Source organism: Pygoscelis adeliae, unplaced genomic scaffold (assembly GCF_000699105.1).
Source record: "Pygoscelis adeliae isolate BGI_AS28 unplaced genomic scaffold, ASM69910v1 Scaffold308, whole genome shotgun sequence".
In the NCBI taxonomy this organism is placed as follows: Eukaryota; Metazoa; Chordata; class Aves; order Sphenisciformes; family Spheniscidae; genus Pygoscelis; species Pygoscelis adeliae.
The window spans coordinates 953,260-978,808 of NW_008825306.1; the positions used below are offsets into that span (position 1 = coordinate 953,260).

Here is a 25,549-nt window from a genome sequence, read left to right on the forward strand (position 1 = left end):
TAATATAATCATCTTACATTTTTAGCCAGGGAATTGCAGATGTTGCATATCCAGGTATTTCTGTTAGCTTGAGATTAACAAGGTGACACACTTGAAGGAACAAGCTCAGCAAAATTCTAAAAACAATGTTTAAAAACTACTTATTTAATGTCAACACCAAAAGCATTTACTTGAAGCTTTCAGCTTTGTTTTGTTTTCTGTTGTGATGGTTTCTGGTTTGGGGATTTTGTGGGGTTGTGTTGTTATTTTTCTCCCCCCAAACTCATAATACATTGTAGATTGTACACGTAATCTGCAAATATTAAAGTTATAGCCAATTTATTACAGATATTATTTCCCTGATACTGAAGCAATGTTATATATATATTTCTACATTAATATAAATACATGCAAACCAAATCAGAAAATAGAAGTCTTGAGTAAAGAATGACTGAACTTGCAAAAAGTGATAAATTGTGTACTTTGCAATTATTTGTAGTCATAATTTTACCAACCTATTCAACCTTGCAGCCTCCAACTCTGATCTCAGAAAAAAAAATCCTTCTTGCTGTCAACATTTTGCTTTGTACAGAGAAATCTGTCAGTATGACCAATTATCTTTTTAATATTATGCTTACAGGAAAAGAGAGGCTTTCAGTGCAGTTACACATTATTTGAAACTGTGGCACACAGCTTAAGAAAAAGACTCTCTGCAAAGGAATAGTAACGTCACCAAAAAAGCGTGAAAAGAAAATTGTTGATATATCAACCAGCTTAAGTAGGGGAAGGCAGAGGATAAGCATTAACGTCATTTTTTCCTGCAACTTCTGCATGTCTCTCGGTAAAAAGTCACAGCAATATATAAGTGATTAGAATTACGACAGGTAGTGAGTGGAGACAAGAGTAGTCTGTACTGTTTTTAAGAAAAGGAAATCAACATTGGCCAAGTTTCTTTATTTCATATTTCACATCTTCACTCAATACTGTTACTGAATGTTTGAAAAATTGTCCTGTACACCATGAATATACAAAATTTATCTGAAGCATTAAATCTGTAAAAATAGAAACAATTCAGTCAGACCAAGTGTAACCGAAGACACAGCAGACAGTAAAGGGATTGCTTATCTGGGCTGAAGATGTAGTCAGAAAGTAAGACTTAACTAAAAGAACCACAGATTATTAAGGAAACAGAACTATGTAAATTAAGATTTTACTAATTTGTTGGAAGATAGGAGAGAGAAAGGTAATGGATTTTATTTTAAATCAAGAAGCATAACGTCGCTTTTTAGAGACACCTTGGCGGTCTAATTACATACAGCTAGAAAACTCACTGCCTTCAGGCACCCTCATATCAAGTGCAAATCTGCGCAGTTATATAATATATTTATAAAATATACTATATGCAAACATCTTTACAGAGCTTCAAATCAAGTCAAAAAGTAAATATACTTGATGGGACAACAGGAAAAAAAAAATTGAATCGATGCAAAAAGGTGGGCAGTGTGATTGTGACCTTTCAAAGCCAGAGGAAACCATTCAGCTTGTCTGCAACAAAAAGGAGATGGGATTTGCACCTTAAAAGTTTACTGTCAACAAAAATGAAGAAAATATCCTCTGTGCTTCTGCAAATTAACGTAAAATCAGCTTTTGATGGCATTTTACATATTGTCATTATCTTAAAATATCTTCTAAAGCACAATGTCAACCCTTGAATACCAATAACCAATCACATAATTGAAAGTGGAAGGGTTTCCCAGCTAAATTCAAATTACAAACTACATAATTCTAAGGAGTGCAATGCTCTGGAAAAAGCTTTAAATTAAATTATTTTACTTGTAAAGCTAGTGTTAGGTTTTTTTAGTTAAAAAACAACTGGAAGCAAGAAAGCTGCAAGAGTACAAATGACAAAATCGTTTTAGATACACCAAGTGAAAGAGTGAATTATCCACCGATGCAGAGAGTAACATCCATTTGCTACATTATTTGCTTCCTTACTTCATTCCATTGCATGTACACACAGCTTAAGTATTAAAATGCAGAATAATAAATAAAACGGCTCAGATTACTAGCAAGGGGCAAAACACAATCCGTAATTGTGCTCTATCTAGTTTCCGTTTCAGCAGTCTTTTTCTCTTGCAGTTTATAAGAAAAATCATAGTCAGACTTCCAAAAAGAGTCATTCTTTTTTTATCAGAAACTCAAGTTCATTTGCCCAGGTTTATAACCCAAGACATTTCTGTGAAGGAAGCACAGTGCAAATTATATGACTAATAAAACTTGCTTACATAGAAAGAAGTTTACTTGATTAATGTTAACTGGTATCTTTATGAAATACATTGTAAAACAAAGATTAAATAACGGGACCGGGTTTGGGGGTTTTTTCCCCCCTCAGACTTTTTTTTCCTAATCCCTCCTTTGAAAAGCTTACTGAATTACAAAAATCTTAATAAAGTTCCAGTCTTCAGCAGATAACCATTATAAATGCTGCCAATCAATACCAACTAGTGTTTGATTTGCTTCTTGTGCATGTCCAATTTCCTCTGTGATACTGTGCTGCTGCCAGAGTTTTTGAATCTTTTTAAATCGTTCTTTGCACAAATGTAAGGGATTCCCGCGTCTGAAAAGGAGATAATACGTATCAGGAATGATAAAACACTGCAACTAAGCACAAACACTCAGGTGCGACATATTAAATATTAGATAACCCTTTAAAATATTAAAATGCTTAGATAACACTTGGACATTATTCTCTTGTCAGAACAAATCAACAGATACTTTGATCAGTAAACGGGAGTGCTACCTTCCCTGGTCCCCCACCCTTACTGCTCAACAGTTCCCTCTCCAGCCTTTGGGAATCTCATGTACAGTCCACCGAAGTCTGAACATAGGTCTCCAGCAATCTTTCCATGCTGAACCAACTCATATGCTATGATTTTGACCAGCTTCAGAAGTAGCAAGCATTAACAATAAATATCGAGTTCCCAAACTATTCTCATAGGAAACAGAGACAGGAGTTAACAGACAAAGAACTACCACATTAAATTAAATCATCTCATAGTATTTTCACTTGGTATTAAATTAACACAGACTATACAAACAAACGCACTATACACAAATAAAATTTGCAGCCTCAGTTTCTAGGTAACTTCACAGATGCTAAAGAGATTTATGTTTTTACACCTCAAGACAACTGTTTATAGCCTGGGAAAGGTCTTCCATTAAGTATTTTTAACCTAAAAAACACGTATTAGCACTAAAATGTTTGAAGATATTAGATGCAACAGCAATGTCAAAATATAATATTAGCTATATAATTAAAATAAAAAAGTAACATAGAAAGAGTATTTTACAAACCAGATAGTTTTAGAATTCCTGTATTTAAAAGATGCATTTTTTTAAATATTTACCTGAGTCCCTGGTCTGTCTCTCCATAGTCATCGAGATAAGGAGGAGGATAAAAGCAGCCCTTTGTTTTTCCAGCTAAAAATAGCACCTGACATTCTCGTACTCTAGAGAGAAACACAGAGAAGATTTTTAGGTATTGATTTTTAGGTGAATAGTTTCTCATATTTTCACAGACACTGTTTTTCCAGTTCTCACCTACTTTCATTCTGTATAATCTGCATGTACAGATTTTTAAAGTTACTTTTGTTTTTTAAAACTAAAGATCTTACTCTCTTCCTGTTAGAACTCCTCGGTAGCAGTTAAAGCAATGCAGTTTCATGTCCTATCATTTGCAGTCTGTGTAAAATACTCGACACAACCACAGGAAGAAAATAAAACAATTTCACTTCTCACTAATCTTTGCCAAAGTGAAAATAGACATTATCTAACCTTTCCTTGTATGCAGGAAGACAGCTAAAATTAATTTCATGTTTTCAACAGCAGCAGCAGCAACATCATCATCAAGGTATTTACCTTCATTGTTTTGTAATACTCGAGTGGAAATAAGCACACAAAGAAAACAAATTCACTTTAAATTTGGTATGATACCTTATCTTCAAGGAAACAACCTCTGAACCTTATACCAAGGTATAAGGAAGATGAATACACTCTAGTTTTTAGGCAACCCTGTTATTAACAAACCACTGCCTTTACAAACCACCCCTACAATCACATTTATAGAACTATTTGTTTCATGTCCACACACACCATCTAACCTAGCAAAATAAGTAGAGGTGTTCGGTTCCTTACCTAAGGAATATGCCCACTCCAGAACCACAAGTGTATGTATGTGCAGTACAGGCTCCAACATCTTCTCCTTCTAATTCAGTTTGACAACAGTAACTCTGAGAACATAGCATGGTCCCACACACAAGGCACAATGTTGGGGCTCTGCTTTTATCACCACCTGATTTCGGACACCTTTTGTTAAGCAAAACAAAAACAAAAACAAAAACCCACTGTATATATTAACTCTAGAAGGTAAAAAGATTCAAAAGTAGTTTTGAACATTTATACAGCTAACAGCTATACAGATCCCTGCAATTCCTATTTCACTGAAATACACAGCGGTTTTGCCAGAAGAGATGACAATCAACATGTGCCATTAACTTTATGATTCTAACAAACATATTCCTGAGGATTTCAGCTTAGAGGTTTCCCAGTTCATCAAAAGCAGCAGAAGACTTTAGGGGTCCTCGCTATAACTGCGTACAACTTACGAGAAATTGGATGCTTGGTTAATGAGGCAGCTGTAGTCGTCCGGAAGGTCTATTAATTTGTTGGATTCTCTTGCATAGCTAGAATAAAGCAATCAAATTAACCACTCATATTTCAGTGAATAATACACAGTTATTTCAAACTCATTCATGTTTTCCTGAATCATCTAAACAGCATCTGTGAATAATTAAATTTTTAAAGTTTTCCTCTTCTCTGCCATTCAGAGAGTAAAATGGCAGCCCATAAAAAAAGGAACCCCCAACATCTCTCAGCTAGACCACCTCCAGTTTTCTTAATTGTATTTTCTATGAATTTGAGAAAACGTACAGGCAGAAAGTCAGAAAAATACGTCATATGTATGCTTTTAGCAAAGCCTCATGACTTTGTTCTGCTCCCTTATCAGTTTGCTTTGTGTTTTCCTTTTGTCGCTAATATTGAATGGAAAACAGTCTGACACTCCAGTTCAGAGAACTTGTATCCTGAAGAGAACGAAATATTCATGCAATGAAAACGACCTATTTAATACCAAGTATTTATAGCTTTAGAAATAACAGTTAAAAGTTAATTTTTTTTGCAGATGCTATACACTAGATTTTAATAGTCTTCAACTCTAGGAATAATACAAATTAGACTGTGAAATGTAAATAGAGGTTTGTAACAGAAGCAAAGCACAAGAACACGCTGAGAAGAACAAAAATCACTGTCAAGTTAGACATAATCTTGGGAAGAGCAGTTAAGAATCAGCAAAAGGAACACATGGAATAAAAATCCCAACAATCACACATAACAGGAAATCAATTATGCAATCAGAGTATTCTTACTGTATAAGATATTCTGTTAATAGCCTGGTATTTAACAGATGAAGTGATTATTTTTATTTTTGTCACTTAGCCTTACTGTATGTACAACGTTGAAAGATTGATTTTATGTATTTAGCACAGGAGATTAAAATGCAGGGATATATTTTTAATGACAGCACTGTGAACCTCATATTCATTTATAATTATTTGGATAATTGATAACCACTATTTTTACCCAGCCTTCATAAGGAAGATGACCCCAAATGCTTTTCTACACCCACTAAGCATTAAATGTGTTCTGAATTCAAAATAACTGGTTAGCAAGTAGATATGTATGAAAAGCAAATTTTATTTTTGGCAACTGACTCTGTGTTGATTTCACTGAAGAATTTGGATTCTTTAAAAAGCTCTTCGATGCTTCGTATTTTTAAACAAAGGTTACAGATGTCTTTTAGCAATAGCAAAGGTACAAATCAGCTACAGGAAACATGAGAAGTGTTATGGCCTCTGATTACTGCAGATCAGTCTAAATAAAACTGTGATATTTAACTCTGTCTTTAAACTCTACTAATTCAAGCAACATTTCATTTTCTTACAAAATTCCAAAAATCTCTCTGCTTATCCCCTAATATCTTTGTCATTCAATAAAGCAGAACTGATACTATGTTGTTATAAACACCCTTTAGAAAAAAAGATTTGGAGAAAACTACAACATTGAAGTTTCTCCCATGTCTCTGCTTAAAATTTCTCCATGTTTACCTGATAGCATGTCTCTTGCCTTCAAGGTATCTTTTTACTTCATTGTTGCTACACCAACTACGAGAAAGAAAAAGAGTGGCTTTTAGCTTCAATGGATGATACTCTCCAAAAACAAATAAGTGAAAATGCCAAAGTACATCTATTCAATAATCTCTACAACCAAAATTATTTCTTTCAAAACACTTTTCACAAATGCTTTTCAAAGTCCACTATTCATTTCCATATATGCACTCCTGGGAGAATACTTCTATTACTATCTTGTGCAGAATTCCTTATTATATTTAAACTAAGCATAAAAACACAACTTACCTTTCTATTAACGTGTTCAGAATCTCACTATTTTCTTGAAAAAGGCAAGTGAGGTTGCTTGGCAAGGAAAGGTAGCTACATAAGTGTTCAAACTGGTTTGTTCCATTTACTGCAAAAAAAAGTATAATTCTCATAACTGCATTGTTTAAATTACATCAACTACAATAAATGAAATACAGCCCTAAATGGGACAATTTTTTGTTTTTTGTTTTTGTTTTTTTAAACTGTATTCCCCCACACCCAAAATGCGGTATGAAGTATGAAAGTGCTAGTAAAGGCACCAGACAGCTATGTTGGAAAATGGCCAGTAATGAGAAGCAACTTTCCTCAAACTTCCCCTCTAAGCATGTTTCAAGCCTGGTCACATAAGAACTATAACAGGAAGCCCAACGGTCTTTACAACTTGGTATGTCTTCATTTTAATGTCATCCATTAAATGGCTACTTTGTCCCCCTTGTAGTCCATGACAAACTGACACAGGTGGTCAGTGACAGTATACCAGTGAAGTATACCACAGTCTCAGAAATACAGAAATTCCAAAAACATCTGCAACGCTAAACTCTTCAAAAACATTATGTAGGACACAACTGCTACATTGCCATGTTCACGATACTAGTCTATTGGTTTGAGCCCCTGGGCCTCTGCTCTCCCAACTTTCAGGACAAAGAGTACCAGTACCTCTTCCATGGCACGGCCCCTTTTGCTCCTGAATAAAGGAGTGAAGAAAATTAAAATGAAAGCTGTGCTCACTTCCCTCTCACAGCCAAGTGATTCCTGTTTCACAATCCCCAATAAAACACTACAGAAGAACGATACAGGCCAGCTGTGGGATCAGTGGGTCCTGGGGCAGGTGAGTGGCTAGGGAAAGCAAAACACCCAGTCCTACAGCCAGCGTCAGGACATATCTTGGTGGTGGGGACCTGCGGGGCCATCCAAGCACCTGGGACTTGAGGATTGCAACAAAGTAAAGCAAAGCCTTCCTCTTCCCCTCTCCTACAACCAACTGTTTAACGGCCCATGGACCTACTGTCTGGAAGTACAGCTGCACTTTGTACCTCATCTTTAGATTGTCTGTAACAAAGCACTCAAGCAGTCACTACTGGTCCAGACCATGAATTTCAGAAAACTTGTTACAGAAAATCGAAGTTCAGAAATAGAGGTTTCTTTTTTTTTTTTTTGACCCAGATGCTTAAGCATTGCTATTGTAAAATGAAAATAAACTACATTTTAAACACAATTTGTCAAGAAGCTATGAATCGAGGAAACATTCTACAAGTTCTGCAGCTGTTCTCATGTCAGCTCAGCACCACATATCATATTTTGTTTTAAACATGGGAATTCTGAAGCAGTGTGAACCTACTTATAAGTAATATCTTCAGATCTACATTCAGTCCCTACATACACGATACGTGGAGGACAGTAAAGTACGTTACTAACATTGATTATTTGGGCTGTAACATAACATCAATGTGTTTGGAGATTTTATTAGCGGATGCTGATTTGAATGAAATTGATAGAAGGAAAAGCAGGTCTCATTTGAAAACAGTAATCAATAGATCTGAAATAATCAATATTTCACTTTTTAACACAAGAGCATCAGTTTCTGGTTTAGGTAAGCTAGAATGGCATTGGCCTTGATATTAAAAATACATTTTTAAAAAGGAAACAATTTTTTTCCCCCTTTTTCATTATGTAGATACGATTCTGCACTGGTAACAAACCCACATTCATTCAATCAGCTTCTTCAGAAAGGAGAGTTTAAATGTAACTTATTTTGTCCATAAATGCTTGTATCTCTTGAAAAGCTGATTTAATACAAAGCAGACAGTACCTTGAATTTCTGAGGGTGCTGGGACTCCATTTAAGTAATGGAAAAACAAAGCAGAACATCTCAGGAAAGGCATGATTCCAGCTTTTAGATTCCTCCACAGGTGCCAGCCTGAGGAAATTTCTTTCAAGGCACTTAAGAGAACACAATAAAAAAAGTTTTCTTATATTTAATCATTTCAGTCTGAGAGCTATATTTAGTAAGTCTTCAGTCATACTTCATATTAAATTACTGACTTCAGTTGAAACACGCATCATGCAAAGTGTTCATTTCTAAGCTAATTCCAAGAAAAACAATCAGAGATTCATAAAAATGTAACCAACTGGGACAGTAAATTCAGGAAAATTTTGCATAGACATTTCAGATCCTAACAAGTTTTCTGTACTCAGACACTGCCAATTCCAGATTCTACACATCTGCAAACTGACTAAAAAAACTGTTCCAGAGCACAATTTTCATGAGCAGGTATCTTCATGAGCACAATCAGAGGAATTTATAGGAATAGTTACTTGAAAATTCTATCTAGAAGTAGTGGATAAGAAACAAGATGCAAGAGTTCCCAAGTTATAAGTTGAGTCCAGGAGGGAGAAAATATTATAGATTTTATCAAAAGATCGCCCTTTTACCTTCCTGTACACTGGCAAAGAAATTTATACAGCGTAAGCACAGCTACTTCCTCTTCACTGTTACTGTCTTCTTGATCCATGCCATTCTCTTCTGAAGAAAGAAAAAAATAAAAAGCAAGTTACTTCATATATACATGTTTACACCGCAAGAATGTAACTTTTCAGGTTTTGAGAAAAAGGCCAAAACTAAGTGAAATATTCCACTGTACTACAATATGATGTACTGGAAAAAAGTTTTCTGCTGCACATTTTATGTTTTAAGTTTATGCTACTGTCAGCTCCAGCGAGGTGTTGGTTTACTTGTTCGATTGGTTGGGTTTCTTAGTATACTTGCTTGGAGTTCTTTGCTTTTGGCATACTACACCTTATCCAGTTCCTCTTGCCAGAAGATACATTGATTCCCTACTTCGCTAACTGCAACTCATTCATCATGCAATGCCTAAGCCAAGTCTCTGCAATAAACACTTCCAGGCACTGCTACATTATCTGGAAAGCTAGGATTCACGACTAGCTATGCTCCAAAAAACCTCCACTGTTAAGCAATAAAGACAAAAGACTGAACTTTCATGAATACAATTTATCAATACTTTCTGTGGGCTGAAAGAGAGAGCACCTGCAACTTTATTTTGCAACTGTAAACTGCACACATTTGCCAATAGCACCTTAGTGTTTTCCAAGTACAGATGTGAGGAATCATTTCAATAGAAGTTGAAAGAAAGTGGCATTACCTGTTGATGAGGTAAGTAAAATTTGTATTATGTGTGCCATAGTGACAAGATGAAACAGGTGAAGATCTCCAGTGCCAAGACTAACCCCTGAAAAATCCTGACAATGTATGGCAGGGAAAGAAAGCACCAAGCTTACCTGTAAAAAAAAAAACACAAAAGCTGTTATATTCCTTTTCTTTTTGAATCTTCCCATTTTCTCTGCTCATGCTGCAACTATACCCTTTGAAGGCAGCATACCTCATAATGTTTGTTTGGGATTTTTTTTTTTCCCTGCTATTTTTTCTTTGTGGTTTGTTGGGAGATTGTTTTTGGTAGTTTTTGTTTTGTTTTTAACATCCAAAGAGTATACATTCCATCTCATTCTGCCCCATTTTTATTTACACATAAGAATACTTGCAATGAAAAAAGTCTTTAAATTGTATTAAGTAGTGAAAAAATACTAAAAACCTGAACATTTTGAAAGGTTCCTAACCCAAAGTAAACAGAAACTTTCCAATGAAGTTTTGACATAGTGCCTACTGGATCAAAACATTATTAATATTAATTAATATGTATTATGGAATACTTACCAATAAATGAAACATGTCAATATCAAGTATGCAAGGAAGATTTCCATTTTTTTCATTAGGCACCAGTGCTGAGTATTTTAGAAAGAAAAATAAATTTGTTAATTGAACATTTATATATGAAAAGATTTTAGTGTACTTTAGTTACAAAATGAGAGCCATCTCCTTGGTTTATATGCTTAAAGTACTTAAAATACAAATGTACCTGTTTTGGCCAGAAAGGTGTGAACTCAAGAGTTGTTCAACATTACTGGAAAAGACTCTTACCTACTTGACTGTACTGTATTGAAATGAAACAAACCCAAAATAACTGTAACAAAGTAAGTGCAGCCATTCACTACTCCCACAGTGACCTCCTTCTATTGCTTAGGTTTCCAGTGGGAGAAATAAGCTCAAACACTAGTGACTGAACAGAAACACTAATTGTTGTCTGTTCAAAGGAAACTTTTGCAATTCGCTTAACTTTACAAGGTTCCCTAAATTTGCCTCACGTTACTTATTTGCCTTACAGGCTCAAAAATGCATTGCTAAAGAGTGTCTTAATTTCATTATTTTATCTCCAATTATGAAAGAGCTAGGTATTGGTCTCTCCATCTCTGTAGTATTCACATTCACTGTAACCACAAAGTATCAACCAAAGCACTCGACCTGACAACAGAAATTCACACACTTAATAAATTGCAAGTAATAAACTCCATCTAAAAGCAAACACAAAGTGTCTTGAAAATGTTACAATGTATTTAAAACAACAATCAAGGAACAGTTGCAAACTTCTTTACACTCTAAGCAGTAAAATCTGATTTACAATAAAAGAGTTTAAACTGCAGCTATGAGAATAGTTTTACAATGCAGCTATACGCATTGAGCTGCCAAGTTTAAAAACACTACTACAGTAAAAAGTAGTCTCATCATAACAACTTAAAAATACTTCAGCTGAAGACTGCTGCCTTGCTGGCCAGAAAATTAACAGCTGAAGATCTGTGACATTTTGAAGCTATTTCTGTTAGCAAACATTTCAACACCACTCAGATTTCAAATGCTTCTACTTGTGTAACCATATAGCCACAGAACTCAACCCAAAAGTCTTAAAAATGCTTCTATCAAAAATGTGACCAGAGCAAGGGACTTCTAAAACCATACTTTTATTCGATAAGTTATCTTTATGTATAAATAGTTCATAGAATACTGACAGATCAAAGGCTAATAATTTTGCTTATTCCTAGCCTTGAAAAATAAAATAAAATAACAAATCTTTTTCCTTCATAAAAATAAAAGCAGTACAGTTGCTTCTGTCAGCTGGAGGGAAGAAGAGCTTTGAAGAAACGTTCATTCAATTTCAAGAAAACCCAAACCATGCAGAACATTGTATACTACAAAGTTCCAGTCAAATATCTAGCAACATTTTCTCTTCTACTTCACATAGAAAATGGCTCAGTCATTACTGCTACAAACTGATGTCAATTAAGTTCTTCCCCATAAAGCTGCCAACTGTTTGCTGAAGTAGGTGGTATCAATTCTACTAGTAATTTCAGTATATGAATACATTTTAAAAATTTCCCTGCTCTACTGACTGTAAACATTACAATTATCCCATTTTATAATACCCTTTCAGAATAGGGTATTTAGAATGTAATTATTGCATTAGGCTGAACTTCAGACTCTTCACCTGTATCTACAAATGCTTCAAGCTTGGAACATTTTGGCTGTTCTCATTAAAATTCTCAACTAATATATGACATTACATAATAAGTCCTGGCTTATCACAGATCCTACTTTTCAAAGGCAGAGAAGTTTGCAGATATATTAAAGACCTCTGCAAATATCCTATTTCCTTTCAATACTATATTAATCTTAATTTCCTCCTCTTTAAAGTTCCAGCGTACCACTTTTCTTTTGTGAAGGACCACGCTTCCTTCTCCTTTGCTCTAGGTACCCTTCTAAAAGCAGCAATATAAATGCTGGGAAGAATCAACAGAACTCCTTCACAGCAAAATATCCATGCTTCTCTTGAAATGTATCTTGGAACTGCAGATCAAAAGAAATGTCTTTTTTTCCACGCTATGACGAAATATGTATAGGTACACATGTGAAAATACCAGCTCTTGGTCTATTACTTAAAACCACTACATAAAACAATCTTTTTGTAATCAAGACTAACAATCATTCTGTAAGCATCTTTCTGTATTTATATCTTTGTGAAAAACAGAATAAGGTGGTAAACTTACATGCTAAGAGAGTACAAAAGTGACCCTGTACTGCCGAAAGAGATGAAACTGTCCAGTGAGCTGCTGCAAATCTTGTTAATGATGTAAGGCAGTCATCCTTTAAAAACAAGGAAAAAGAGACACTGCCACAGTTAATGAAGTTCCTCAATATGAAAAGGTCTTTTGACTTACAGCATTCTTTTCAGGCCCCTCAGCTGCAGTTTATGGGAGCAGTTTGAGTGTCTAAGCATATGACAAAGATATTTTTTTAATACAAATATACAAGTTCCTTTCAGTATTCTTATTTTGACTGAAACCCCAGCCTTACTAAACTATGCATTTATAGGAAAAAAAAAAACATAATAGTTTTGCTAGATTTGATTTTTACATAGATTAATAATCAGATACTGATTGACCAAATAGTGGGATCCAACAAATAAAGCTATCAAATAACCGTAAGTTAACATTTTGATACTCTGCATTAAAGAAGCACAGTTCCCTCTTTTTCCACTGGTTCAGAGAGGAATTGCTGCTTGATCCTTACCTGTCGACAAGGTAAATGACCAAATAATGGTTTATCTTCATCAGCTAAAAGTCGTTCTGGAAATAAACAAAACCCCAAAATATTTCAGTGCTGTGAATTTAACTAAATTCTGAAATTCACATATAAAGGAGCAAAATTAATACATTAGTACCTATAGTCTGTATTGTGTAAGCACAGCTTCCCCAGCACATTATAGGTACACGTGGATCTTCTTCATTTGGATGAACCTTCAAGCCTACTTTGTATGTCGCTGTACCAAAAGTTGTCAACATCTCTTTTATGCTCTCAGAATAAGGATTCCTGAAACAAAGAAAACAATATTACCAATTCATTTTTTTCTCCACTGGCAGCATAGTACTTTTAATGATGAGCATTCACCCCATAGCTGAACACCTGGATTTTTAAAATTTAAGCGAGAACTCCAGTATCTTTCGTTGGATCTGGTAGTCTGTAATCTCTTTTCTGTGACAGATACACTCCCAATCAATTTTTGATTATTTCATTGGAACCAATCTCATTTTTTAGCATTAAGAATATCCAGTCTTCAAAGGTAATATAGTTAAGACTAAATTTAAAGAACTGTGTGTGACTGATGGCAAAATCTGTCATCAGCTGGGATAGGTGTCTTGCATTTTTTGTGTGTAGTGGCAGGTAAATGTCTGTACCATGTAATGAAATTCATTACTTTCTCCCCAAGTGAGGAAGGGGTAGACTCAAATACAAACATACCATAGTAGCTGAAATTACATATTAACATATTCTCCATTTCATAGTCTTTCTCGATGTTTTACTTGTAGTGCTGAGCTATAATGATGAATCCTTCATCTGGTTACGAGTTATCGGGAAAGCAAACTTAATCCTGATGTTGAAATTTATACAACAGCAGTGTCTTCTCTGCACATCCATGCATCACATCCGCCTCTGAAATCCTACTGCATTATTTACTACTTGTGGGTTGGACTTGAATACCATCATAATAGGATCAACTTTTCTAATTAAGGCAAAATTCATATTTTTGCCTTAATTAGTGAGACCTTATAGCACAGAAGTCACATTCCATTTTCATGTTACCATTTCATGATGAAGTTTTAATGATTTATTAAGATGTAAATACATACTTCGGTTTGAAATCTGGTCTAAATCCTTCAGGTAATTGCAGCTGATCCATTTTTTCTGAATTACCAGAATTGCCTGTACAAACAAGAAGTAACAAAACACCGATAGTTCACCTATACATAATTTTTACATTATAAAAAGGTGTGGGAGCACATCACCAGAAACTGAAATTCCAAGCTACTCTTGCCACTTTTGCCACCATCTCTCAATGTCACTGTGGTAGAACCATAATACTTGGTCTTTTTCCTGAACTGGGGTTGTTTAGCCTGGAGAAAAGGAGGCTCAGGGGAGATCTCGTCGCTCTCTACAACTACCTGAAAGGAGGTTGTAGCGAGGTGGGTGTTGGTCTCTTCTCCCAAGTAACAAGTGACAGGACAAGAGGAAATGGCCTCAACTTGCACCAGGGGAGGTTTAGATTGGATATGAGGAAAAATTTCTTCACCGACAGGGTTGTCAGGCGTTGGAACAGGCTGCCCAGGGAAGTGGTGCAGTCACCATCCCTGGAGGTATTTAAAAGACGTGTAGGTTGTGGCACTTAGGGACATGGTTTAGTAGTGGACTTGGCAGTGCTAGGTTAACGGCTGGACTCGATGATCTTAAAGGTCTTTTCCAACCTAAATGATTCTATGATTTTCACATACAAATACACACATTTCTTCAGACTTACTTGCACAGTCTTCATCTCGAAGTAAATACAGTGCTTTTATTTGCTGGGATATTGTTTTGATCCACTGAGCTAGGTTTGGTTGGCCTGAAAAATCTAACCTGTCCAAAAATATATATAAACAGAATACACACATTAGTTAAGAACAAACTATATAGAGAATTAGTAATTCACAAGCATTCCATGTTCTTCTGTTTCTCAACAGGCTCTTTCTCTGTTGCCCACATATTTCTGTATCTTCAGTTCTTTCCCCGCAGGTCCTACACTTCACTGTCCCTTCATACTCTAAATTCCATACTATACAATAACCAAGGAAGGTCCATAAACCAAAACAAGCAGGGAGGCAATCCGTTCGAGATTATCAAAACAGAAGATAATAAACATTTTGAAAGGGGTTTTTGAGGTGTGGCTTGTTTGGCATTTTGTTTTTTACGTTTATCAAGGACATTTATAAAGCAAACAGACCTGTTAAACAAAACTCTTGGTGGAGGAAGCAGAGGAATAACGGTGTTGCTTAAACATTCACAAAGTGGGCAAAGGAATTCACCATTTTCTACATCATAACTTGTGTGTACTCTTAATCTTTGCTGTCTCCGTTGCTCTTTCGCTTGGACAGCATCAAAATACCTTTAGAAAAGAGCAAGATATTAATGACAAATTATTAAAACATTAATGTATAAATTCTTGAATTGTCATGAAGACACTGTTTTGCCTTTTTCCAGATATACATAAGAGAACTATCTGAAGGAAAAAGCTCTATCCTCTGACTGATAAAGTATTACTAAGTGCAGGCTATTCCCAGTTTTTTGCAGCCAAAATCCCCCCAAATGCTGAAGTTCAATGGGCTGTCAAAATCACATTGAAGTCTGAACTTCAGCAATTTCCATTTAGGAAAAAAAAGGGTGAGGGGGAGAGGTAGAGAGAATGTTGAAGGATTAAAAAAAAAATTCTTCAGTTTTACATAAAATTTTAAGGGAGGTGCCATGAGCATTATCCTCATGCGTATTCCATTACAGGCCACAACAGAGCAGCCACTGGAAAAACCGGTGGCTGATCTCCAAATCCTATACGATAAAGAACTGAATTCACTGCTTTGCTAAACTTAACTGCTATTCCAGAAGCCTCTGGGATGGTTTAGAGCGTGCCTGACGATGACCCAAAAATGGTCTGAACACAGGCATATAAGGACATTTCCAGGAGTTAATGGCAACCACACAGGACTGTACATGAACTACACAAGAAGATGAAGAACACATCTTCAGCGAGCAGTGATATCAAAGACCACAAATGAAACCTGCACTAGGATCATCACATGGTGGTTATGGCCACAGAATCTCTGGGAGCTCCTAACAGTCTTCAGAATTTGAAACCAGGCACTTTAGGAGCCATGCCAAGGATGAAAGCAAGTACCTAATTGAAGTCAGAGGCTTGAATGGTTTGCATTTATCACATGGCATTGGCACCACATAGCACTAAGCACATTTATCCCCCTCCAAAAATCAAAGAATAAAAATAACTCAAAAAGGTTTTATAAAAAACAACTAAGAACAAAGGATAAAATTGAGTTTATGCTGAAGATGAACTTGAATTAGGCTGCAGATGTTTCTACTTCAAGTTAAACATGATGGAGGAATTAAGAGTGCAAGGGATGCACTGTCATTTAAAACTTCAGTAGAGAACACAAGAAGCAGCAGGAAAAAAAAACTGAACCACAAAAAACCCAAAAAATCTGAGCTTCAGCATTCAGATATATGTGCGCCACAGGGGATTATGCAGAGGGATGAACAACTAAAGGGAATGAAAGCTGCCATGTGTGGCTTTGGATTCTTAATTTTCATTTACTATCTGTCATCTTGGAAAAGATTTTGAACATGTTTACAGTATTTGTTGTAATGATTTCTACTTTTTTTTTCCCCCCAACAGAAAGCTTTTTTAATTGCTTCATGACATTCCTTTTTAAGTTTACTACATGGTAGTAATTTTGCCATTAAAATTAGTGCCAGTAGGCAAATTGATGGCACGACATGCTATTTGGACTAAAAACTTAAATATAGCTTTTTACCTCTGCCAACAATGAGCATGCATAATATGTCCACAGCTACCCGTGTGTGTTCCACATGACAGATCTGGGTGCATGAATAATGGGTCATACTTTTCTGTATTTAAAATAAAACAAAACAACTTTGAAATAAACATTTATCAAAAGACTTAACTGCAGATAAATGTTGCCACATTTGCATTATTATTAAACTTTATCACAAAAGTATAACTCATTTGATGAAGCATAAAACATATTATTAATCTACAACAACTTAAACTGTTTAGATCATATACAAGTATCATGTCATTTTGTTTTGAGCATATGTGGTGCTCAGTTGCCAGCTGAGGTTAAACCACGACAGTACTGCACTTACGACTTCAAACCAAGCTTTCGGAGGTGCTGGGCCCTGGTAAAAGTCCCCAGGATCTACCTGCAGTTTTGGTGGTTCAGTACCATTGAACAATGAGTCTAAGAACATTAATCTTCAGAGTGAGAGTGCCAAATGATTCAGTGCAGAAATTTTCTATGTGTTTACATATACAGAATCCAAAGAAACCTTTGCAGTAATGCCACTGATCATTGTGATCTGTTTCACAAAGTTACCTAAATCCAAGCAGTTTTTATTATCACTAAGAGGTGTTTCAGATCGCATAACTGAGAGGAAGGAAATGTGTATCTTGTGCTTTTACATCACTACATCAACACCTCCTCTCTCTATAATGTTACGGGTGTAGTTTAAGAACAAACACTTCTGATTTTAAAGGGTTTTTTAATAGTTACAAATAATTTGTCATAAATGGCTGGCAGAACATTTAGATAATGCTTTGCAGTGATTTTACATTATTTCGAACACACATTTCTACCTCACTAAAAATATGGGAGTTTTGCCACTGATTACAATGAAGTCATTCACAGTTATACAGTTAACATAAGACAGTGACGCTACTGTCTCAAAAGAAAGCACGCGCTTGTTATAGTGACTCTGACATTCATTAATATTGAAGACAGCTATGAACTTTACTTACCAGTGTCTGGAATAATTTTGTTTCTATTTTTAGACAACACAGTTGATCGCTGAATAAATGCTGCCAAGACCATAGCCCTGCTGTCCACTTTAACTTCTTGTTCCTCCTGACACAATATACACATAACAACCTGTCTGTGTTCAGCTACTCTAGTTTGCTCTGGTCCCAAGGCTGTGAGCTTTGCATCTGAAATTACAGGGCTAGAATATTCAAAGAATACTAGTGAGCAAATTATTTGAAAAACATTACAAATCAGATCATTATTTAAATGTGATTAAAGAGCTTTCTAGCTTTATGATAAATGCTCTCTGGCAAAAAACAGTTTTGGCATTTATACAACAATTCCTGCATCCCCAGAAATAGAACATATTTTACAGAAAAAATTCATACCCTCCCAATAGTATTACCCACTCCAGTTTAACATGGAAACTATATCTGCGACCCTCCATCATCACCATTCCTTAAGTGCCCGACATAAATTCTGAAAACACTCTCCACTTCCCCACAAAATCATTAGCGTGCTTCAATTTGTATTTCCAGCTACAAGCAGATTTTCTTCCAGATCCTCAACAGACATATAATCAGCTATTTCCAATTTACTATGTTTAATAGCATAGTCTCTTCAGTATTAACAACAACTTACTGGATGATTTTATAGAAAAAATGATTTGCCTGTTTATGTTGAGCACTATGAGGATGGGGCAAGGGAGGAATCAATATTTATCCCACCATCTTGACAGAAAGGGGAGGAAAGCATTCCATTTACTGCTGCTATTTTGGTCTCAAGAACTTATGCATAGTTTTGCATCAAGACTTAAAAAAAAAAAAAGCACTTTTTAAAGCAGTAACACTAGGACAATCTGATGTAAAAGTTAAAAGAAAAAATTTAAATTATATTCCTTTACCTATTTTCATGTACTCCGGAGGTTGAAGTATCTAGCTCCTCCAAAGTTTGCTGAAATAGTTCTTTGTTTTCATTAATGAAGTGCCGTTGCATCTCAGACATCTGGGCCATGATCTTTTCCCTGCGCAGTCTGGCAATCTCAGCTTTTCGCTTCCTTTCAGCTTTGTCTTTATCACGTGAACTCTGAAATTGTATTGTTCGCTCAGTCATTTTTTTAATCTTGTTACAACAGACAATTTATTTCAGCTACTGCTGTGTCTAACATGTACTAACCTCCAAACAATGAAAATCTCATAAAAAGACAAAAGAAAAGTCTACCAAAAAAGTTATTTTGTGCCCTTTTTTCTTTAGCTCATGTTCAATGCCACGCAGAACTGCAGATCCAGAAGGGTACCTCTCGCCCTCAACCTTTAACTGTATTTTGTATTTCTCTTCCCTTTCAGCATTCATAAGATAAAAAGGTAGGTAAGTGACAGGTCTTGTCTCTAGTGCTGCTCTTCCTCCATACATGCTGTATTCCTAAATGCACTACAGGGCTCCAAGGTTTTTGTGTAGTATCTAGAATGTCATGTCAAGCTAAAGGGATCAGCAGAGCTTATCTGGAATGACCTGCATAGTAAAAATACGTAGATACCATTTCTTTTAACAACTTTCCAAGGAGTCTGAAATTATGTAAAGAGCAGAATCATTAAATGCTGTGATCAGTACTACAAACAGTTCTAAGCAGTAAACTTGCAAAACATTTGGAGACTACAATATATAAAGCAAAGAAAAATAGTCCAGGGACTCTCCCAATAGGTCTTTCAAATAAATGGGTTTGATCTATAAGCTGTGAGACTGCATTTCAGAAATAGGTGAAATCAGTTTCCCATCTTTGATTTAGAGCTGCAATTAGAAATATAGTCCTTTGCTAGTCACAACCCAGACCCATTTCAGATCAGCTAACTGTTACAGCTTGCTTTTACCTCCTCCATAATATTTCCTTCTGTCTCAGCCACAGGACTTGTAGAAGAGCTTTCTCTTAGTTTCTTAATAGTATTAAAAGTCTGTAAGAAAAAAAAAACACAATTTGTTTGTGACATGTGAATATAACTGTGTATACTATAATGCTGGTCAGATAATGCGCAGTGTTGGATTCCAGAAGAGGAGAAAAGTAGGTACAACAAATCAACATGGGAAATAAGGAAATCAGCACAATATAATTAGGAAAGTTTCAAAAATCTTCTTTCCATGATTTTCAGCAGTTATATAAAGCAGATTTACCTTCAATATCCATCTGATCATGTCCTTGTGCACTTCCAGATGAGGTGCGTTTTGCAGTGTTTCTAGCATAGCTAGTATACTAGGGGAATTATTGGGTGCCTCTCCTGGTCCTGAGAAAAAATTACAACGACAATTGATTACACTGTTACCTGACAAACTGATCATTTGCTAACATTAAAAACAACAAAAGCAAAAAAACAACACTTGCATATGTTCAGCAGCTGAAGAATTCCTTCAACAAATAGGCACAATATGTAACTTTCATTCCCCCCTCTGCAATCATTTTCATGAATACCCTCTAAATCCTGAAAAGTTAGAGGAAATAGTCTTAAAAGTCTTGCTCACTGACTGTATTTTCTTACAAGACAAAGGCACTGTAGAACATCCAATATTTTATTTCCCACCTATTTTAAATGGAAGAGTCTTAGCAACTTCCACGTCTTGGCAAAACTAGAGGCACTAGTCAGAAAATGCAAAGGAGAGTCAAGATTAAAAGACCATTTAAGAAGGCAACTACAGTTTTTGCAATTGTAGCATCTGATCACGTACAGCATGTTGAGACGTTACTTAAAGATATTAAGAATCAGATTACTGGGAATTATTCTGCTTCTAGATTTCTCCTCTAGAAAAGACCTTTCATATTGCTACTATCATAGAATCTACGCATATGTAAAGCACATATGTATAGTCAACGTGGTAAAATTTTGATGGATAAACAAATACACTCTTCTGGTAAGTACTGTTTCAGAAGAATAAAATATGAGATACTGGCATTTTCAGCTATTCAAAATTTGCTATACATTTGAAAAAAAAGGCATACTTGATATTTTCTGAGTGAAGGTAAATGTTACAACATTCTCCTCACTGAGATTCTCCAGATGTTGTTTTTCTTCTTGTAGTGCCATTCCAAGCAAATGCAAAACCTAGGTAAAATAATTCATATAATCTCTTTATATAGCTTGGGTAATTCATTAAAAGACAAGGAAGCCATACAATAAAATTATATAATAAGAATATACTTGAAGTTATTTCTACATACATAATTCCAAAGCTACATTACACAGGAGTAACAGTGTTTGTTTACAAATTCTTGAAACTTCACCAGATAAAAACCACATTATACTACTTGTATCTTTCTGTTTGCTGTCCTGTCTAGTGAGTGAGAAGTCAGTGCTTCTCAGCTTTCTCCCTAGCAATTGCATGTCATTATCACAAGTCTCTGGACAGAAGCATGATGCACACTTTAAATCCTTTTTACATAGAAAATTTAACTGACAAAAAGTTAAAATTATTAAATTAAATTTATTCTAACACTCTAGAAACACATGTTAAAATAATGTTAACTTTTACGTCAGTAAAAAGCTGTAATCTCCTTGAAGTTAAAAATTGAAATTACCCTATTTGGCACTAAAATAGTCTGAATGGCATTTTAAAGCTGAAATACTTAAATCTTGGTGGTGAACTCTGTCATACTGAATCAATCACTTTTGCCACCCCATACAAATTGCCAGGATGGTCTAGACAAAAAGCGTTACTGAATGCCTGGAATCAACACTGAAACCCATGTAAGGAAAGGATAATCACCGGAAAATCTGTAGCAGAACTGGAATGCAACAGTCTAAGATAACTAAAGTATCTCTAAAAAAAGTGGTAAAACCTGATTTGAGTCTTGAAGGTTTTTTAATTTGTTTTAATAAGTAACAGCCAATTTTTCCTCAGTCTATCACATCTGTCCAACAAGGTCTCATCAGATACAGGCCACCTCTTCCAGGTGCCTCATATCAACCTTTGCACGGTGTTTCCAAGACAAGAGTGGTTAACTTAGGAAAGATGCAGTCCAACTGCATGGCACCAGTGAACACAAAGCATTGTTTCTGAGCAAGTGATAGGTCCCTAATGAATCGCACGTTTTGGAGAACACCACAGAGGTACTCATATGACTGAATATGTTTAGTTCAGTTTAGAAAAAGAAATCTTATTCTACACAGGTATTCCAAAGCCTAGCATTCTCACATTACCTAAATGTAACAACATTCTTCATTTTTGTTGCGATTTATAATACTGATATATTGTTCCATTTTAAACTTTGCGTTATACAGAATTGCTTATGTTAATTTAAACTTAGCTATAAAAGGTAATATATAATCAATAAGACTGAATGTCAAAAAATTAATACTCAGTTTCAGAGCCGGGGTTTTATTTCAATATGTTATTTAAAAATCCATCAATATTTTTGAAAAGTTTGTGTTTGGACACTAAAACAACAACCCTGACCAGTATTAATAGCCCTTTGATGGCTGTTCACCACTTATCTCTGCACACCCCACAAAATTACCATCATGGACAACGAAACCTACAGTAACCCTCCAGGTTTCTAAAGATCATTATAAATAGTGAGGAACAAACAGCTCAGTTGAGTTTCCCAAAGCTGATACATTTTCAAGTTAGAAAATTCCTTTCTGTAGTTATGATTTTTTTCTAAAGTGATTTAGCCTCAACTGAAAACAGCAAAGGAACATCAAGAAAAAGTCAATGTGCTTTACGTAATATGCAACAACTCAGATGAACTCATTCTCTACCACAATAAACACTATTTCAACTGATTCAAGCAGAATTCTTCCCTCTCGCGTGCATCCCATTAGAAATTTACCTCTGTCTTCCATTCACTTTAAAAATAAATTGCATCAGAGGCAGAGGGGTTTCTCTAGTCTCGTATATCAGAAAACACCATTTATTTCTCATTCAGAGTATCCTGGATATGTTAGATACCAAGTAAACAACCCAAATCTATAAACCCATGTTAAAATGCTAAAATACATATTCCTTCCTTTAGCATAAGCACAATTTTAAATAAGGAAACATACCCTTTGCAGCATGGACTCTGACCAGGCATAGCCATTGTGTTCTACTGCCCACTGCAGTATAGTTCCCATAATGCACAGCATGACATCAGATTGCAGAATATTAATCAGACTTGCAAAAAGTGGGCAGAAAGGAGGAAGAGCTGGTGGTGGAAGTGCTGAAAGGGAAATTTGTGTGTTTGACATTTCAGCATCTCTGAAGTTTGCAACACCCATATAAAATGTCTGACTTTCAAACAAGCTTAATCCAAGACAGTATACAGTTGCTTGATAAAACAGTATTACAGGTAACAGGTTATAACATTCAACATGGCTTGCATGTAACAGAAAAGCCAAAGGAATAAGCCTTTCAGAAGGCTGGTTCCATGATGGATCAGATTCCTGTCTATAAGCAGGGAGACATAAGGGAAATTGCTACATTTTCACCAGTTTCTGGCTAGCCCTAGAACAGGATGTTAGTCTAAGTGTTAGGGCAATACACAGTTTGATAGATGCTTCCCTACCTCCTCTCAAAGAGAAATACCTGTATCTTCTCTGTTCTGTCTTTTCAGCTTTCTTTGTGCTTCCTCTGCCTGAAATAGAAGAATGATGCCAATATTACTCAAAACCTGTACAAATATAAAACTAATAAAAAAGCATTCATATTTTATTACATTGTTACAGTTTTCTCCCCTTTTTCCCAGCCTTAATAAAACAGGAAAGCTTTCATGTCTTTTCAGTTTGTCTTACATTCTACTTGTAACATAGGGCCTGCATCTTCAAAATTAATCTTTCATCTTGAGCTAGCCTGGATTCTTTTTCTAGCATAAAATTGTACGACAAGTCTGAGCTAAAATGGTAATTTCCATAAAGGTAAGTGAAAACAGAGATTGTTTAAATACTTTCAGTAAAATAAGACCTAAGAGAACCCACAGACGAGCTCCTGAAGCCCCACTGATTTCAGCAGCTCTGTACAGGGCACAGGATCCGGTGGCACAGAAATCACTGCAAAATCTTGGGCAAATTTTGTCAACATTCTCAAATAAGTTAACTTTTAAAAGTTAACTTTTAACCAGCTGATAATACTTCTTCACAGAATAAAGCTTTGGAAAAAAGGAAACCAAAAAAGTCACAAAATAAAAACCAGAAAGTTAAATTACTAGTTACCTTTGATTGCTCTGCCCTTGAAAAGTGATAGAAATAGAGATTGAAGTTCCTGGCACATTCTGGTTTCAGTTCATAGAGCCCTCTGCCCGTTAATCCAGGTTTCCTACAAAAAAAAAAAGAGAGAGAGAGAAAAACTTGTGATCGTTAGTTATTAACATCTGAGCATAAATGGTTAACAGCCAAAAAAAACCTGCTCAATAGGCATTCTAGAAATCAAGTAACAGTATTAAAAATGATGCACATGAGTAAAGCCATGGGCGAAACACCATGACCTAGCCCCCTTTCTTCTATTCTCTCATTTTCACTAATTTAGATATTGAATTTTTAAAGTTGAAATATTAGAATAAAGGGAAACATACTTGAAACAGGCCACTTCTTCAATCACACTTTCCATTCCTGTCTCTCTGTTCTCCTACATGGAATGAAAAGGCAAGACAGTGTGTTACTGTAGTTCTTGGATTAAATGCATTCAAATATCATACAACACTAGATAAGAATGCAAAACAAATGCAGTAAAAAGTCAGTTTACTGGCTCTCAAGAGAACGCTAGAGCATGTAACAAGAAAATACGTTCAGGAATACCATCTCTGCAAAAAGTATTTAAAAAAAAAAATATTTTAAGTGCTTAATTTCTACTGTTCTTCCTTGTAATAATAAACTTGGATGTAACAGTAACAGAAGAAAACTCTAAGTTAGCTTACTCAGCCTATCTTAGGAATATACAGTCATTTTTAGGAATATACAGTCATTTCTAGTTTCGAGGCCTTTAAAATGAAATAAATACAGGAAAGCTGAAAAGACATGTCACTGAAAAATGGTAAAACAACCACAAAACACAGCAGGAGAAAATCAGCTCAAATATGCAACACTACTTCATACACAAAATACCTTTTAACATTCTCATCCCCTCCTGCAACACATTCACAGCAGTTAACAGGCCAAGGAAAATGTATTTAAGACTGACAATACAATTTAGAACTCTAGCTTAAATCCTAGTTTGCTCTTTCATCCAACCCTAAAATATTTTTTAAAAAAACATAATGCTACCCTAAAATTTGACTTTTCAAATTGTTTAAGTTTAAAATATTTAGAACAATGACATTTCATAATTTATCACTATCAGTACTACCAATATAGTACAAGATTAACTTCTGAATTTTGATTGCCTTTGGAAATCATGTTTAAAAGATTACTTCAAAAATATTCTAAAAAAAAAAAAAATTAAGCTTTGCTATCCTATAAAACCACTCATACCAGAATTCAGATGAATGCTTCTGTCCACACAAATGAAGCATTTATGTTACACAAGTCATTGTGCTGTGTCTGATTCCATGTCTTTTTAATTATTGTTAGGCTTTAAAATATAACAGCTTATATTTCTGGATAGCTCCAACAACCCACTTCGATGTGTCTATTCAGGGTTTACAAGCAGACTGCAGAGACTGCTGGCCAGATGGCCTGATAAGAAACAGTATTAAAAAGAGAAAAGGCTGAAGCAGCTCTCAGGCTCCTGCTTCTTTCATA

General features: G+C 35.3%; 1 protein-coding gene across 1 annotated transcript in view; it reads right to left on the reverse strand.

Moving 5' to 3' along the window:
* Nucleotides 1-303: 303 nt before the first annotated feature.
* Nucleotides 304-25,549, reverse strand: part of UBR2 (ubiquitin protein ligase E3 component n-recognin 2) — a 55,856-nt gene continuing 30,610 nt past the window's right edge. The window contains exons 21-46 of the mRNA XM_009330162.1: nt 24,385-24,437; nt 24,026-24,128; nt 23,403-23,451; nt 22,883-23,037; nt 20,839-20,941; nt 20,019-20,128; nt 19,721-19,801; nt 18,757-18,938; nt 17,852-18,051; nt 16,848-16,941; nt 15,251-15,412; nt 14,789-14,886; nt 14,124-14,196; nt 13,157-13,305; nt 13,006-13,061; nt 12,483-12,579; nt 10,261-10,328; nt 9,692-9,827; nt 8,964-9,054; nt 8,341-8,471; nt 6,510-6,618; nt 6,201-6,257; nt 4,644-4,721; nt 4,174-4,344; nt 3,387-3,488; nt 304-2,596 (exon numbers count right to left, since the gene is read on the reverse strand). Coding sequence (XP_009328437.1) covers nt 2,455-2,596; nt 3,387-3,488; nt 4,174-4,344; nt 4,644-4,721; nt 6,201-6,257; nt 6,510-6,618; nt 8,341-8,471; nt 8,964-9,054; nt 9,692-9,827; nt 10,261-10,328; nt 12,483-12,579; nt 13,006-13,061; nt 13,157-13,305; nt 14,124-14,196; nt 14,789-14,886; nt 15,251-15,412; nt 16,848-16,941; nt 17,852-18,051; nt 18,757-18,938; nt 19,721-19,801; nt 20,019-20,128; nt 20,839-20,941; nt 22,883-23,037; nt 23,403-23,451; nt 24,026-24,128; nt 24,385-24,437 — 2,850 coding nt within the window. The 3' untranslated portion in view covers nt 304-2,454. The remainder of the gene's footprint in view (nt 2,597-3,386; nt 3,489-4,173; nt 4,345-4,643; nt 4,722-6,200; nt 6,258-6,509; nt 6,619-8,340; nt 8,472-8,963; nt 9,055-9,691; nt 9,828-10,260; nt 10,329-12,482; nt 12,580-13,005; nt 13,062-13,156; nt 13,306-14,123; nt 14,197-14,788; nt 14,887-15,250; nt 15,413-16,847; nt 16,942-17,851; nt 18,052-18,756; nt 18,939-19,720; nt 19,802-20,018; nt 20,129-20,838; nt 20,942-22,882; nt 23,038-23,402; nt 23,452-24,025; nt 24,129-24,384; nt 24,438-25,549) is intronic.